The following is a 16,965-nucleotide window of genomic DNA, read 5'->3' as shown; positions in this document are numbered from 1 at the left end:
ACAGAGACAGAGATAGAAAGACAGAGAGATGGGGGGGGGGGAGGGGAGAGGGAGTATCACTGTGAATGGTGCAGTTTCCCACATAACACGAGCCAGGTGCTTACCTCTTCCAGAAGAGAGAATGACCAGGGACTGGTCTACCACAACCACCACAATCTAGACTGGGGGAAAATGTCTGACTGTGAATGTCGAAGGAAAAGAGGCTGAAGAAGGGTGGTGGGACTGGAAGGTGTAACCTGAGTGCCTCTGTGTTCTGAGATAATGACAAGAGTCAGATCCAGAGCTAGAAGGGATGTCAGGGGAAGTAGCCTGAAGGAATGTGAGAGAAAGGAGTCTAGGACAAAAGCAAGTTTGCTTATTATACAATGGGAATTTCAGAAGTGTTAAAGACTTTTAGGGGGACCCCTGAAATTGTCTTTTTGAATGGCCATATTTTCCATAAACACTGGACCCAGAGCATGCAAGAGACCCTGAACGCATCAAGGATGAAGTACCCCCTAGCTGACATAATATGTTGTCTGCAATTCCAAACTGGACTCCCTGTGTGTCCTTGGGCAACAAGGCAGGTGCCAGTCAGCCTGGGTAAGGCTGAGAAACTGCTTGTACGGCCTGGACTCTTGTAGATATGTGGACTATCCCATCTTCATAGTCTTGAAGTTCCCAAGGGAAAAGAACGAGGCTTTTACCATCACCTTGCTTCTCCCCTTCAGGAAGGGCTGTGCAGTTTCCCCTCCCATGCCACAACCTTTAGATAGATATTTGTGTTTTTCTCCTCCCCCTTTTGTGGTACTATCATGAATATGCAAACTTCTGCATGGATTGTGGACTCTTTGGGTTCCATATGCACATTCATTTCTCTTGAAATAAGCCTGTTTTTCACCTAAGTCTCATGGAGTGGTGAGTAAAGAGGGAAAAGCTGGCTGGGTAGGAGTGGGCCTTGCCTGGTGAAGGTGATGCTGAAGATGCTGGGAATAAGACAAGAAGGGTGCTGGGGAACACTGGCCCCCGAGTGCCAGGTGAAGTCTACAGGGTCAGGAGGGGAAGGGGGACAGTGGCAGCCAGCAGCCCCAGGGCAAAGCCACTAGTCATGGGGCTGGGCCTGGCTCTGAGTCGACTCTATCCTCCACCTCACTCACCCCACACTGGCAGAGGGTACACGGGTCACAGTCCTAGACCTGCATCGAGCCATAACTGGCTGTTGCAGCAAAGAGAAGGAGAAAGAAAGATTGGTCAGAAGTCGGGTGCAGGTGCTCGTGCTGGTTACCTTCACTAACATCTTGACTGCAGCTGCCGTCCGGGTCTATGTCAGAGGGGATCATGATGTGCCAGGTTGTCATACGGGCCTCTGCTTCCAGCCCAAACCCATCCACGTGGCTGGAAAAGTTCAATCGTTTTAACATGTCTGAGGAAGTTCATGGCCTTGGAAAAGCTTTACTGATTAAACATTGCTATGGCAAGTCAAAAGTGAGATTAGAACACAGGACTCCCATATTCTAAATTCAACCCTACACCCTTCCCTAACTGCCCTTCATTTTGTTACATTCAAACTAAAACATACAATTTGTTAACTATAAACTAAAATAAACTTATTTTCTTACAATATTTAATTCCATTTTTCAAGACAGAATTCCAGATAAACTTTCCCTACACTATTTACAATGAAATGCTAGCCATGCTTTAGATGGATTCACAACAGAGTGGCCTCAAATAATAAGGATCTTATGAATTACTCAAGAGAATCTCATCAGAGATGTATAACTGGGGAAAGAAGTGGGATGATCATGTCATGAGACTGAGGGGCAACCTGTGGAGAATCTGAATGAAGACCCTCCAGCACACTAGATCAACCCTCTTTGTCAGACTTTTGGGAGAGCAGTCTGCACTAGCAGAGGGCATATTCGTATCGATGGGACCACAGATCCGTCACAATACTCAAGAAATAGCCAAACAGTGGTGAGTTGTAATTTCTTAAAGATGAATCAATTTAGGTGCTTCATCTGGACTTCTAATTAGCAGCACTGGTTTTTACAAGAAAAGTTTGGCTAGTTTTGCTTACTTTCCCATTTTTTAAAATTTGCATGTGGTCAGAGGATCACAGGATTTGGAAACCAGAAGGAAACTTAAGAGTTGCCCTCTCATTTTACAGGAAAGGAAATTAATGTCATGGATGGTGCCCTTAATAAGGAGTAAGGGAAGAGCACTTACAAACTCTTGCTCCAAATCTAAGCTAAGGAAAAGAGAGAAGGAATATTGTCATACCAACCATCATTAGCATGAAACTTTTTTTTTTAATTGGACAATAGTTTCTGAACTTCAATATGATGAATTTGTCTGAAAGCACTTACCTTCCAACATGCAGATTAATCAAGCAATGAGCCAGACAGCTAATGAACTCTTGGTCATGGTTTCCTGGTCCTAGGATTAAGTTTCTGTTCACAGTAAGGACCCTAAGAGAATCGAGGAGAGCAACTTGCTGTGGGACTGTTTTGTGTGCCCTTGAAAACTGGTACAAGATGGTCCTATTTAGGCAGTGGTAAACGGCATCCAGTGACAACCCTTGGGATCTTCGTTTTGACTAATTAAACATATGAAAAGTACATGGTAAAAATGAACAGTGCAATATCTTTATAACAAGGAATGCTCTGCTGATGTTAACAAAATAATTTACTATTCATAAAAACATTTGGGAAAAAGATGAACATTGTTCAACGTATAGTTTAATAACTGAAAGTGATACCAGAAAATATTTTGTAAGAAGTTTCTATTTCAACTGCTTTCTGAGTAGCACTCTGGCTTAAAGAAAAAGCAAACACAACAACCTGAGAAAATACTATGATTCTTACGCAACAGCATATCAGTTTACTATTTTCAACATTTTTTCCCATGAACTACTGAACAAAACAATAGGTGCCTAGAACAAAGCATAAAAATAATCCTTATTCACAAATAACTGAGCCATAGACTGGCACGGACCACGCAGAGGAAGCAGACAGAAGAAACAGGAGGACCATGGCTTGGCAAAAGACAAAAATGGCGACTGATCCTCTAATGTCCTTCTCTTTTGAACTTATTCACAAAGAGCATTATAAAAATAAATTAACTAAGTAGCAATTGGGAGTGCTGTGGGAAGGGAGTGGAGGGGGGTGGGGATCTGTGGCCTCAAGGCCATATGTGGGCTTCTAAGGTCCTCAAGTGCAGTCCTCTGACCGAATCCAAACTTCACAGAATAAATTAGTGACAAATTGTTGTCTACACTTGAGTACCTAGAGGGCCACATGTGGTCTTGAGGCCGCAGATTCCCCAACCACATGAAAGCTCTTTTGGGGGATAGAGTGACAAGAATTCTAGTGTTGGCCACAAACTGATGGGTAGGTCAACCAGTGCAACTCCTTGTAAGAAACAAAGTTGAAATACCCTTGAAAACAGATGGCTATATGCTTATCAGTAAGCTTTTCTTCATGTAGAAATACAAGGGGAGAAGATTTATTCTGCTTTCCCCTCAAAGCCACTATCTCAGAACCATCAGTAAAATATTATTAATAATCAAATACAATCAACATTAGCTCTTAGGCTGTGTTGGGGGCTAAAGACACAATCACAAAACTAAAACAATCCCTCCTGACTCAAGCCTGCATGCGACAGTGTTGTTATTATTATTATTCTTTTATCACTGGCATTAGTAAAAAACCAAAACAAAATCAAAAAAACTATTAAAAAAGGAACTTTGTATAATAGGCTTGAACAGGTTACCTGTGCAATTAGTTGGATAATAAAATCGATAAGAAGTTTCGATTCCTTATTGAACATTCCCTGCCAAAGTTTGTCTACCACACGCTGGGTGAAATAAAAGACATTGTTCACTAGCACTTGGTAACTTCCTCCACTGGTAATGGGCAGAGATGCATCTTCCCCTAAATTCCAGAAAGAAAAGTGACAAGGAAATAAATACACATGTAACAGGAGGTGGAAGGTGGAAAGAAGCTCTAAAAGGAGGCGCCTAGCACTGTCCTATCAGAACTACTTTACCCATTTTTAGATAATGGGGTGATTGTGGGGAAAACAATCCTCTCTATAGATTATTTAACTCAAATAACTTATATATGACAACCTCTTAGTTGCTGTTTTCTCATTTGTAAGATGAAATTATCCTCCCTGCCATGAGAATCACAATGAAAACGATTTAAAAATCATACAAATGCTGCCTGTTCTATCTTAGGTATCATCCACTCCGCAGTGTATATTTCACATTATAAATATTCTCAGTTTAAGCAAATCTCAACAAAACTGGGACTTGGCACATCTAGTTCAGGATATACTTTTTGCACATTATGACAATATTCAAAATCTCTGGGTAAACATTTTTTAAAGTTAAAAGTAACATGGTGGGGCAGCCAGGTAGGTAGCACAGCGAGTAAGAGGACGGGCCCCAGAATCGGGATGACCTGGGATCGAATCCGGGCTCAGACACTTAGCGCCCACCCAGAAACACCTGGCCGTGTAACCTTGAGCAAGTTACTTAACCCCAATTGCTTAGGTAAGAGTAAGAGCACTGGCCCCAGAGTTGGGATGGCCTGGGATCGAATCTGGGGTCTGATACTTAGCACCACATCAAGAAATAACTGGCCGTGTAACCTTGAGCAAGTTACTTAACCCCAATTGCTTTAAAAAAAAAAAGTAACATGACAAGAACATTCTGGCATCCATGATTAAAATAATATGCCAATCCAATTTGGCAAGTGTTAAATGCCTGCTATGTGAAAAGAAATGTTCTAAAGACTGGGGACACAAAGAATGAAACTAGCACATGCACCGAAATAATTTTTTTAATGTAAACATTTCTTCTATTTTTAGAAGAAACTGCTACCATGCTACACTTTAATACATTTTTTTTCATGTCATACAATGACAAAGGGGGCATTTCCTCTCTCATAGAAAGTTTGCAAAAAACAAAACAAAACAAAAAACCTCTAAGCCGTTATAATAATTAGACTCTGTAAGTAGTTTACTTTATAAAGTCTGCAAGAATTAAATATTCATAAAAGGAAGATAACTTTAAACTATTCAAAAAAGGAGGATTTTTTTTACATGTAGTCTTTCTTTCCTTTTTTTCTGCCCAACCTTCACATCTCAGTACCCCAAACACACATGCCACAATTCATATGAAAAATGTAGGCCAGAGTTATTGAAAGATTTTTATTTTTGCTTTTTTCTATATTTAATGGATGGAAGGTAGGTAAAGAAAAGAAAAATCCTTAAAAAAAGTATGTGTGTGTATATATATATATATATATATATATATATATATATATATATATGGATTTTTCTTTTCTATACCTACTTCAAACAGGAAGAAGAAGATGAAATTAAAATTCATTTGGGTTTCTTAATGGAAGATGACTGGTCAAATTCAAAGTTAAAATATGAAATTACCCAATAAAACATCAGCTGCAAGCAAGTGGTCCATGACACTATCTAAAACATAAGTCTGAAATTCTTTTTGCTGAGTTCTTGTAGATCTTTCAGGAGAAGCCTGCAAAAGAAAAGACTCAGGATTATAATCCCACAGAGGAAAAAAATAATAAGATTTTCAATCTAGCAATATCATCAAACATATTAAACTTTTAAACTCTCAAATAGCAAAGTATGATATGAAATGGTGCAAATGTTCATACATCTTAAAATTTCACTTTTATCAATGAAATCCCGTTAGTCTTCTGTAATGAAGTGACCATCTCCACTATGATAAAGCTTTCATACCTGTTAATCTCACAAATTCTGTTCCTTGGTGGTGTGCATGATTTATCTCCCCAATGGAATATTAAACTTTTAAAGGTGAGAGAATCACAGAGAAGGAATCTTAGAAGTTATATATTCCAGAATTTTTAGAAATCCCTTCCACAACCATATCTGAGTAGCTATCTGTCATTTGCCAAGAGATCTCCATGGTTCGACAAGCTGATCTCTGAGTCTCTAACAGGCCCGCTCCAGTCTGGATAGCTGTCAGGGGAACTTTCCAACACTAGAAAGACCTCTGTGAAATTTCTACCTGTCTTGCCTAGTTCTGTGACCTGGGACCAAGAAGATTTAAGTCTAAATCCTTCTTCCATGTGAGAGGTCTTTGTTCCTTCACATCACATAGTTGGGTGAACGTAAGTGTCAGTGTGGATATTCTCTTCTCCAAGTTCTGCACGCCCAGTACTTTTGACCATTATTCACATGGTATGATCTTGCAGTCAGTTACAACTCCGGCATCCTTCCTTGCCTGTGGTACTTAGGACTAAATGCAATGCTACAGTGGTCTCACCAGAAAGAACTATGGTGGAACAATTGCCTCCTAATTCCTGGACCTCATGTCTTTCTTCCTGTAGCCTAAGATAATTCTAGTGTTTTGGGAGTGCTATCCAACTACTGACTCCCACTGAGCCTGCAGGATGCTGAGACTCCCAGAACTTTTGCTGAGGAACTGTTTGTTGCCTGACTCTGTTTTTCCCAGATGCCACCTCACTCACAGACCACCTGGGTACAGAGGAAGCGATCCTTGGAACCCTCACAGCAACTTGTTCCAACCTCTTTTAATGACTTATGTGCTATATTGCACACTAATTATGCAGATATTTATCTCTCCATTACAGATCACAAGCCAGTTGAGACTCCCCTCTCTCAATACATCTCAGCATCTTCTTAAAGAGGTTGACCGAATGAGTAAAGGATGAATGGTTTAGTTATACACTTACTTCTGGGAACTACTGCTACTGTGGTCTTTTGAAAACCCTAGCAGTAGTGGTAAGGGAAGCCAGGTGGTACCAAGAGAGGGTGCTGAAGAGCAGAAGTTATAAGAGGAGTTACTATAAGCTTTGTTATCATCTACAACAGAGTATTTGGTCAATTCACCTGCTTTCAAGAACTATTCGGCAAAGATGGAAATACGCTATGTGCAATGACTTTTAGAGAAGTAGATTTCACACATTCCTCTTCCCACTCATTCTGGTATCAAACTGGTCTGGCAGAAAATTGATCTCTAAACAGAATCAAGGGGTTGAGTAGTCCCCTGGAGATCGTCTAATCCATTATTTCTCTCTTCAAACAAGTAAATGTCTAAATCATTCAGCAGAGGCAATTCTATCAGCTTTTCTCCTGAGATTTTAATTCTTTGTTATTTTGAATTTAAAAAAACAACAACCATGAATGTTTCAAGGACTATAAATGAAACTGTGCTACAACTTAAAAAAAATACTAACAATAAATTTAATGCATCCACTCCAAAGTTATACTGTTGCATGCCTCTCCCTCAACCTCCTTCAGTTTTCTTTTGCATATTAAAAAAAATTATTGATGATTTTCCCTTTCTCGGAAGCACTACTGTCCCTTTTTTCTTTTTCATTCATTTTCTTTTTTTTTCATTCATTTCTTTTACCATGAGAAAGTCTTCATATATAGCAAACAAGAATGGCCAAGATACCCAAAAAAGCCAAATGTTAGTCATATCTTAAAATGGATGTCTTATTTCTAGCAAAGAGGCAGAAACTATGCTTCATCATTGGCCTTCTAAAGTGGTGGCGGGTTATGGTATTATTCCAAGTCTTCAGTCTTTCCAAGTTGGTGCCATCATTACAATGTTGCAATCCCTGTATACTTTGTTCTGGTTCTAATCACTTCACTTTGTATCTATCCATACTTGCTTTCCTAGGTTCCTTTGAAACCATTTGTCTTTTTTATTTTTTGTGATGCAATAACTCTTCAACTCTCCAAATGATAGCTACCCAGTGTGTCTAGATCTTTGCTATAAAAGTGTGCTGCTATAAATATTTTTGCCCATGACTTAATCTCTTCAAGGTACAATTCTGTTACTTATGTATAACAGGAGAATGTTCAAAAGAGAATAAGCATGGAGGGCATCCTGAACTGAGTCAGCTAAGTGAAGCGGTCAAGTCTATGAGGAGCCCATGGTGGTCTGCCATGACTGTTTTGTACTTACAAGACCAGAAAGTGATGTCAACAGCCTGATATTTTGAGTTCCCTATGGTAATTAAATCTTTTTTTTTTTTTAAAGCAATCGGGGTTAAGTAACTTGCTCAAGGTTACACGGCCAGTTATTTCTGGGTGTGGTGCTGAGTACCTGAGCCCGGATTTGATCCAGGTCATCTGGACTCTGGAGCCAGTGCTCTTACTCGCTGAGCCACCTGGCCGCCCCTAAGCAATTGGGGTTAAGTAACTTGCTCAAGGTTACACGGCCAGGTGTTTCTGGGTGGGTGCTAAGTGTCTGAGCCCGGGATTCGATCTCCAGGTCTTCTCAACACTGGAGCTGGTGCTCTTACTCGCTGTGCTACCTGGCCGCCCCATGGTAATTAAATCTTAAGAATGGTTTCAATACATTTTAAGGAAAAAGGAGCCTAACTTGCATGTGAGTGGAGGATATTGCTTCTATTATAACATCTATTTATCAATTTGATGTTTATTGTGGAATGGCTTCTGTTCTTATATCTTTCAGACCCTATATAGTATTTCTCCCAGTTACATTTCCCTTCTAATTAATTCCAACTGGATTGGTTTTGTTTTCTTTGAACTTTAATTATTTCAATTAGGAAACATTTAAAAAATTAACGGGTATTTCCTCCTACCTTGCTTCCATTCCACTGAAAATTAAAAAAAAAAAAAAGGCCTCAATATATAGGTGCATTGTTAGACAAACCAAATTCCACTTTAGCCATGGCCAAAATGTGTATCTACACCTTCTAAATTTATCACCTCTCTAACAGGAAGTGTCTTGTTTCACCTTCATTACTTAATACTTGTGGTTTACCACTGAGTTGATCAATTTTAAAGTCTTTCAAAGTTTTTTTCTCTATGTCATCACTGTATAGCTTGTTCTCCTAGGTTTATTCACTTCACTTTCTATTATTTTATAAGATGTCTCATGGTTTCCTCTGAAATTCCTTACTTCTTATGAAAATCCTTATTTCTTATATTTTGTTTTGCCATTACCCAAGAGAGGCACAACTCTTTAGATTCCAGATTTTGGCTACCATGAAAAAAGCTGTAAATATTTTTGAACATATATATCCTTTTCTTCTTTCTTTGATCTCTTTGGGGCACAGGCCTAGTGGTATAATTTCTGATATACACAATTTAAGCACTCTTTGGGAGTACCTACAAGCTGTTTTTCAAAAGGATTGTCCCAATCCATAGCTCCACTGGTGTTCCTATCTCATAAAAGCCCATCTAACATTTGTCACTTTTTTCTTATGTCACAGGTTGGTCTGACCAGTGTGAGATATATGTACTTGTTTTCTTCCTGTCATTCCTTACCCAGGAACATTTGTTACTTGTGCTTTCTCACCCATTATTTCATTTATTTCTGACTTCTACTGCAGATTAGAAGGTCACGCCCAAGCCTGTATCTGTTCCTCTTTGGTGCTGTCCCTTCTCAGTGCTTTGTTGGGAGGAGTGTTTCATTTTTTCTACTTCATGTGGAAAAATATATTGCATAAATATCAGGTGTCATCTCTCTTCCCTGAGATGGCTGGTATTGGAAAATTTAACAGGTCAGCATTTTATTCAATTGTATGTCTCATTAGTGAAAAGAGAATTCGGAGAACACCAAAAAATCCCAAAACCATTCTGTCTGCTTAGTGTCCAAGTTGTTAATGACGGTAAAGTTGTTTTACTAAACAATCTATTAGATTACCTTCATAAAGAGTATTAGGTTGCAGTGCTTTTGTTAGCCACCAGAGGGAGGACTTACTGCCCACAGAGTACTGATAAAACAAAACCACTGTTTATAGGGGCTGATTTATAGCAAGTAAGATTGTGGGACAAATCTTTTTCCTACTCCCCTTCACTTTTCCTGAGATTTGGCAGGGAAACATTTTTCATGGTTTTCAGGAATTATCAATGCTATAAGGAAAGGTGCTTGGTCACATTCTCATTCTGATGCAGAAACAGAGCTACAAGAAAATGGGGCTGGAATTCAAGTTGGGGTAATTCCCTGGTGCAAAGCAACTAATCTGTAACCCTGGGGATGCAGACAACATCTCTAATCATTCCAGTCTTCTCGGGGTACCCCAAAGTACCTTTATGGGCAGAGATGTGACAAATGTTTTAATATGTGAGAAATAATTTTTTTACGTTTCTACTACAAAATGCTAATATCAACTGGGAAATTTGCAAACATCTTTTTGATCCTGATGGATTATGCACATTCTACCTCTAGCAATGAATCTACATTGAGATAAGCTCATTTCCTTGATGTTACCTCCAACAGCAGGTCAATCAGTGGAGTTTGCTTGCTGGCAGGTGTGAGACAGAGATTGTCTATAATCAACACTCGCATGAAATCAAAAACAAACTTTTTTGCTGGGTGGTTGGTCAAGTAGGTTTTGGAGCCGACATTACAGTATTCTGACTGGCTTCTGTTCATTCCTGTGTCAACTGCAAAGGCTTTGAACTCTTCCGCTGGAGACCCTACTTCATCATCAAGATCAGTAACCTGTTTAAAAATAAAACAGAAAAATGCTTTAGTCTTTCCATTACTACTAACTTTTATTTAGCAAAGTGCTCATTTCTGTTTGTTTTTTACATAAGTATAAGTTACATTATAATAGTATTGACCATTTTATATAGTTTACCTATTATTCAATTACTTCACAAATTAATTCACTTAAGGTTAAAAATCATCATACTATAAAAAAGGAGTTCTTTAAATTACTTCACAACTGAAATGGATGAAAGCAATATTACAAAATGCTAATCCAAAAGATTTCTAAATTAAAGATTTGTTTCTTGATTATTAGTTAAATTTAACTAATATATGATCATCTTAAATTAATTTAATGGATTATATCAAGATAATGACTTACTGTTTAAAATGAATAAAAAGAACGTAATTAGCTATTTGGAAGGAGTAGGGACATTTGGAGATTATCTAGCACAGGGTGGGGAACTTTCTGGTTCCACCCCTGATCTAGCATAATGTCCTCATTTTAGATCAGAGGAAACAAAGGGCAAGAGAAGGGAAAGTGACTTGACCAAAGTCTCCCCCATAGATCAAAGCAAAGATCACGATCTGAATCGTCATAAACTGACCAAGGAGAAGCTGTCAAACTTTCAGCTCAGGACTTGATATCAGAGTAGAATTTAGGATTAGAATAATAAAAAACAATTAAAAGGAGTTTTTCCATTTATTCAGTTTTTCTACAGCTAATGAGAATTATAAATCAAAGGGAAAATTCAAGAGACACAAAAATAATAAAAAGTGTGAAAGAAAAGTAAAAGATATTTGTCATATTGCAGCATGGCTAAAAAATGTAATCACATGTATGAAATAAGTTAGGATGATTTCATAGTACACTGTTGGGCATTTACTCATCTTTCCACAGCTCTAAAATAGTGATTATCTCTACATAAAGGGGGCATGGGGGTGGGGAGAAGGGGAGGAGAGTTGGTATGACTGTTTTGCTCCATGCAACAGAACTGAATAAGAAAAGGAAACAATCCATTTTATATCTTTGGATGATAGATTTAGAGCTGGAAGAAATCTTAGAGGCAAAGGGTACAATCCCTTCATTTTACAAATAAGGAACTGTAGTGGCAACCACACTGGCATACCCAGGATGGTTGCTAGCACAGGTTCTTAGATCTGCTTTACTAGAAAAGATAGCTGTTTAAGGGGTTAACAATCTTTTTTAATTACATTCACAAGTTCACAGGTAAAGTCAGCACCCTGAACTTCAGAGAAAACACAAGCAGAGAAATAAAGACCAACAGACAGGGCTCTGACTGCCTGAATCAACTATACACTTTACATACATCCCTGGATTGAGAGAGCCTTTACATTTGAGCAGTTGGGAAGCTCTGGACATACGGCCACTCAAAATCTCAACCAGGGAATCACAAGATTCTTCTTTTAAGTGAGCCCCCAAAGCAAAATACAAACTCAGAATATACATACACTTCTCAGAGCCAGAAGGCATCACAACCTGACTCAGTGCCTGATTAGAAATTAGCAAAAGGTGTGAAAGTCTTCCTACAAGCAAGCTTCCCTTAATGGGCTCCCCATGAGGATGGAGAATGGGTTGGGGAGGATTTTACATCCCATTTACATTCCAGGAACCTAATGCACAAAATGTTTAAGTTGCCTGGGTCACATTGCTAGGATGCTTCAGGAATCTGGACTTGAGTCTTCCTGACTCTAGCGCCCTATCCACAACACCAGGCTGCAAGGAGGGAATATAAACATCATTGTGGCCTGGAGTAAGATGGGAATAACAGGACAGAGTAATCCCATGTCCACATCACCAATCCATTATGGATTTTCTTTTACAATAGAGTAGATAAAGAAAAATAAACTTCAAACAAATCTGTTACAGTTAATGATGGATGCATTGATACTTTTGAAAATGATGAAATCCTAAAGTTTACAATAATTCAATTTCCTAATTGGACCATGCTTAACGAGTGCAAAAAAATTCACAAATGAGAATTAGAGCTTTGAAACCAAAACTGTAGGTCACACAGAATCTTCTACGCGGTTTTAATAGGTAGCTTCATTCAGCAATGAGGAATTGAGAACTGTACCATGAGAAAAATGGTAAGAATGGTGTGAAAGGAAAGGAAACGGGCCTCCCAGTGATGTAGGAGTAACTAAGACTAAAATGTTTGGGGTATCGGAGATATTCTACAAAATGAAGTTATATGTTATAGGTTGAATATAAAGTTACCAAAGACTGGAATCTGGGTTGCTTCATAAAAGATTATTTGACAGACTAATTCCAGGTAGGGCATTTTTCCTCTCCCTTTCCTATGTCAAAAGTAGGTTTTTGGGAGAACATGGACAAACTCCATTTGCTATTATTATATTTCTTTCTTTTTCTGTATGACATTGAATGTCCTAAATGTCTCCTTCAGTACCTGATCACTTTAGAGTTACAAAAGAAAACTCAGACGGCTTGGAAGAGTTATAGGAACTCCCCCAGTTCTCTTTATTCTGTCTAAAAAGGCACACAGTAGCAGATTAATAAATTCTAATTAATTAACCGCTAAAGAAGAAATGTATTCTTTGGGCTAGTGTAAACAGCTATGCTACAGGCCTTTGTAATATTTTAAGCATCCTCTTTCTTTTCCTAAAAATGCATCTTTTGCTGCTTATGTGATCTCCCTGAACTTACTCCAACTGGGTCTTGTAGCTCAGAGGGAAAGATACAGATTTACATCTAGATCCTGTGTGTATAATATGTCCATACATAGATATGTGTATAAATATGCATACACACATGTATGTACATATGCATGAATGTCATCTGTGGGACACACGTCCATCACCTACTGATAGCGTACATCACATTCTTGAGGGATAAATAAACTATGTACCTGTTTTACTATAATCTGTGCTGGCTTATTCGCGCAGTGGCTAGAAAGGACTCTGAAAAATCTTCCAACACGTACCATCTCAGAGTAAGGCCGGATATTGAAGGGGAAGACAGTAGCTGCTAATGCACACAGAAACTCTGGGCTCATCCACATTGAACTGAGGTCTGGGACATTGTGATATAAGTATCTAAAAAACTGCATCAAAGTAACAGGATATTCTCTGAGCCAAGACCCTTCTTCTTCTGATTGCCAGGGCTATTATGGAAGCAAGAGGAGAAATAAAGAGTTAGGGCAGGTAAAAGCATGATGAAAACTCACTGAAACCATATTTAAAACACACACACACACACACACACACACACCAGCACAAATACAAATACCATGAACTATTTTAATTTTAATATTATTAATTTGTATATTGATTAATATTATTATAATAAATATTAATTAACTATTAATAACATAATTTATTTAAATAAATAATACTAAATGTATAATAAATAAAAATAATTTAATTAATTTTAAATATTATTAATTAATTAAATCATATTATTAATATGATACCATGAAATATTTATTGCCACAACAGACTCCTCCCTGTACAATATGGATATTCAAAACTGTTCTTTCTTTGATATTCACAGAAACCTTTCCATGGAAAATCAAAGACAAATTAAAGTGTAACACAAGAGACATTTTCTGGGCATTTTCTCTGGCAGTCTTCCATGCCTGGAAGGCTCTCCCTTCTCAGCAACACTTCCTGATTTTCCTTTAAGTTCCAACTAAAATCCCTTCTTTTACTGGAAGCCTTTTTCAATCCCTCTTAATTCTAGTGCCTTCCCTCAGTTAATTATTCCAATTTATTTTGCATATAAGCTTGCTTTTTAAATATTTGTTTACATTTTGTTTCTCCCGTTAGGTTGTAAGACATAAAAATAACAAAAAAAAGCGCTAGTGAAAATTAAAAGATATTTTTATTGTACTGGAGCTGGGCTGAAAACATGTAGTGACATGTGTGAAGTTAGGGTCATTTGATGGTACATTGATGGATATTTGTTCATCCTTCTACAGCTCTAAAATAACAATTATCTCAGATCCCCTAATTCCCTTTTCTCTCTAATCAGCACAGAAGTCTAGGCCACTCAGTCTAAGGATAAACTATCTCAATAAGCCCTACATTCTGTATACTATAATACAATATAATACATATATATTATACAATGGTACTTTATTTAGTACTACTATAGTAATAGTGGTAGGCTGTAGTATAATAACTGATGTACCTGATAATACCCTGAATCAGCAAAAACTTGAAGTATGTTCAATACACTTTTTAAAAAGTCAAGGAAGGGGGCGGCTAAGTGGCGCAGTGAGTAGAGTGTCGGCCCTGAAGTCAGGAGGACCCAAGTTTGGTTCCAGCCTCAGATACTTAACACCCACACAAAAATACTAGCTGTGTAACTTTGGGCAAGTTACTTAACCCCAATTGTCCTCCAAAAAGCCCCCCCAAAAAATAATTAAGGCAAGGAAGCAAGAAATACACTTTTTAAAGGTTTCCATGAAAAAGTTTAAAAATTTTTTAAATTGGGGCAGCTAGGTGGCGCAGTGAATAGAGCACCGGCCCTGGAGTCAGGAGGACCTGAGTTCAAATTCGGCCTCAGGCACTTGACACAATTATTAGCTGTGTGACTTTGGGCAAGTCACTTAACCCCATTTGTCCTCCAAAAAGCAAAAAATTAAATAAATAAATAAATTTTAAATTACAGGTTTTTGAAGTATGGAGGCCTGACTGTATCACCTGGCTATAAATGTTTCTACGTGCAAAGTGCAGGGACTTTGCTTTTTGTGTTTGCTTTGTGAGACAACGTGCTTTTAAGGGAAGCACACTGGGTCTGCAATCAGAACATTCTTAGGTTCACAGCCCAGTGTGATGTTTGCTTATTTGTGTAACTGAAAAAAATCACTTTTATTTAACTACTGTCAGCTTCAGTTGCTTGTCAGTGTGAGAATGTGGCATCCGATAAAGCATCACACAAAGGTGAGTTATTCTGTAACCGTACCTGTGACAAATGGCTGGGTCATTCTGTCATGTGCTTAGGGCAAGAATGACTGCTGTCCACACCTTTCTTGCAGGTGTGTATATGTGTCAAACCACAGTCATCTCCAGGTCAGAATTTCAGGATTTGTGGGGAGATATTTTTAAGCACACCGATCTTCACTATCTACAAATACGTCATAGTGTAGGATAAGAGAGAGTGGGATGTCCATCGAACCAGATACCAAGGATTAAATACTGACTCTGCTATTGTGTGATCTTGGACTCTTTTCTACTTTAATTCTCTGGGCCCTCTGCTTCCTCATCTTTAAAAAGTAGGCTCTGTATCTGCAATCTGCAAAACAAGCCTTGCACTACCGATCTCAGGAGGTGGTTGTGATGAAAATGCTTTGTCACAGATTAAAATGTTACATGATGGAAGCTGATAAGGAAAAATGTCATAAAACAAACATCATGAGCCTCTGAGATAAATTTACCATAACATTTATAGCAATACGTGATATAAGAGTGGGAGATTAAAAAAAAACCTTATCTAAGTTAATTTAAAAACAGAAGGCTCAGACATTTGCAACTGAATTAAAGCATAAACTAGTTGTCAACAAGTCGTTAATCAATCTGGAAGGAATAAAGTGCTTTAATCATTGGATGAGGGCAGATAGTGCCACTCAGGAAATACCTTGGGACTGGCGGAAAGACTCAAAAACACTTCTGTTCTTAAGTATAATGCACCTAGTAAGGCTGACCAAGCCCTGGCTTTGCAATGGAAGGCCACACCGGCAGAGGAACAGCACTAGCCAGGCCTTGGAGATGGAATCCCTGAGGGCTGGAAGAGAGCCCTATCTTCTTCCCTACCTAGCCCTCAGGAAATGGGGTCAGCTCAGGAGATCATCAGAGCCAGAGATGCCACTGGCAACTCAAACGGGTAACAGTATCTTTCTGACACAAGTGGCGAATGGTAGCATCTGCACTGGGATCTGAGAGACACATGACAAACCCAACAGTCTGAGGAGAAGTAGCTTCAGGACGTTAGGAAGATTTCAATCATCCACCTAACCCTTGGTGTCTATCAGAAAGGGACACCTAGGGGAATGGCTGAACATATGAATGTAATGGAATACTACTGTGCTATAAGAAATGATGAGCAGGCAAACTTCAGAAAACCCTGGGAAGACTTATATGAACTGACGCTGAGTGCGGGGAGCAGAACCAGGAGAACACTGTACACAGTAACAGCCACATTATGTGGTGATCAACTATGACAGACTTGGTGGAACTGAATCTTGTAAACTAAAAGTAAACAAATAAATTAACTAAAAAAAAAAGAACTGAATTAAAAAACAAAAACTATGACAGACTTGGCTCTTCTCAGCAATGCAAGGTTCTAAGACAACTCCAAAAGATTCATGATGGAAAATGCTATCCACATCCAGAGCAAGAACTACGGAGTCTGAATGCAGATCACAGCATGCTATGTACTTCGTCTCTTTTTTTCTTTTGTTTTGTTTCTTTTTTCTTGTGGTTCGTTCCATTGGTTATAATTCTTC

At 38.4% G+C, this 16,965-nt stretch overlaps 1 protein-coding gene across 6 annotated transcripts in view; it reads right to left on the bottom strand.

Moving 5' to 3' along the window:
* WDFY3 (WD repeat and FYVE domain containing 3) overlaps positions 1-16,965 on the bottom strand; it is a 325,015-nt gene that overhangs the window by 80,913 nt on the left and 227,137 nt on the right. For 4 of the 6 annotated variants that reach the window (XM_069093019.1, XM_069093035.1, XM_069093026.1 and 1 more), the window contains 6 exons: positions 13,366-13,620; positions 10,253-10,486; positions 5,431-5,530; positions 3,751-3,911; positions 2,346-2,575; positions 1,265-1,374 (listed from right to left, as the gene is read on the bottom strand). In XM_069093019.1, the coding sequence (XP_068949120.1) occupies positions 1,265-1,374; positions 2,346-2,575; positions 3,751-3,911; positions 5,431-5,530; positions 10,253-10,486; positions 13,366-13,620 (1,090 nt within the window). The remainder of the gene's footprint in view (positions 1-1,264; positions 1,375-2,345; positions 2,576-3,750; positions 3,912-5,430; positions 5,531-10,252; positions 10,487-13,365; positions 13,621-16,965) is intronic. The other 2 variants (XM_069093044.1, XM_069093062.1) reach the window with 1 other exon arrangement.

The sequence above is a fragment of the Petaurus breviceps genome, unplaced genomic scaffold, assembly GCF_028583685.1.
Source record: "Petaurus breviceps papuanus isolate PSGF00001 unplaced genomic scaffold, PetGlider_PUasm1.0 126, whole genome shotgun sequence".
In the NCBI taxonomy this organism is placed as follows: domain Eukaryota; kingdom Metazoa; phylum Chordata; class Mammalia; order Diprotodontia; family Petauridae; genus Petaurus; species Petaurus breviceps.
The sequence above is the reverse complement of the archived record's forward strand: the minus strand, read 5'-3'. Positions and strand labels throughout refer to the sequence as shown.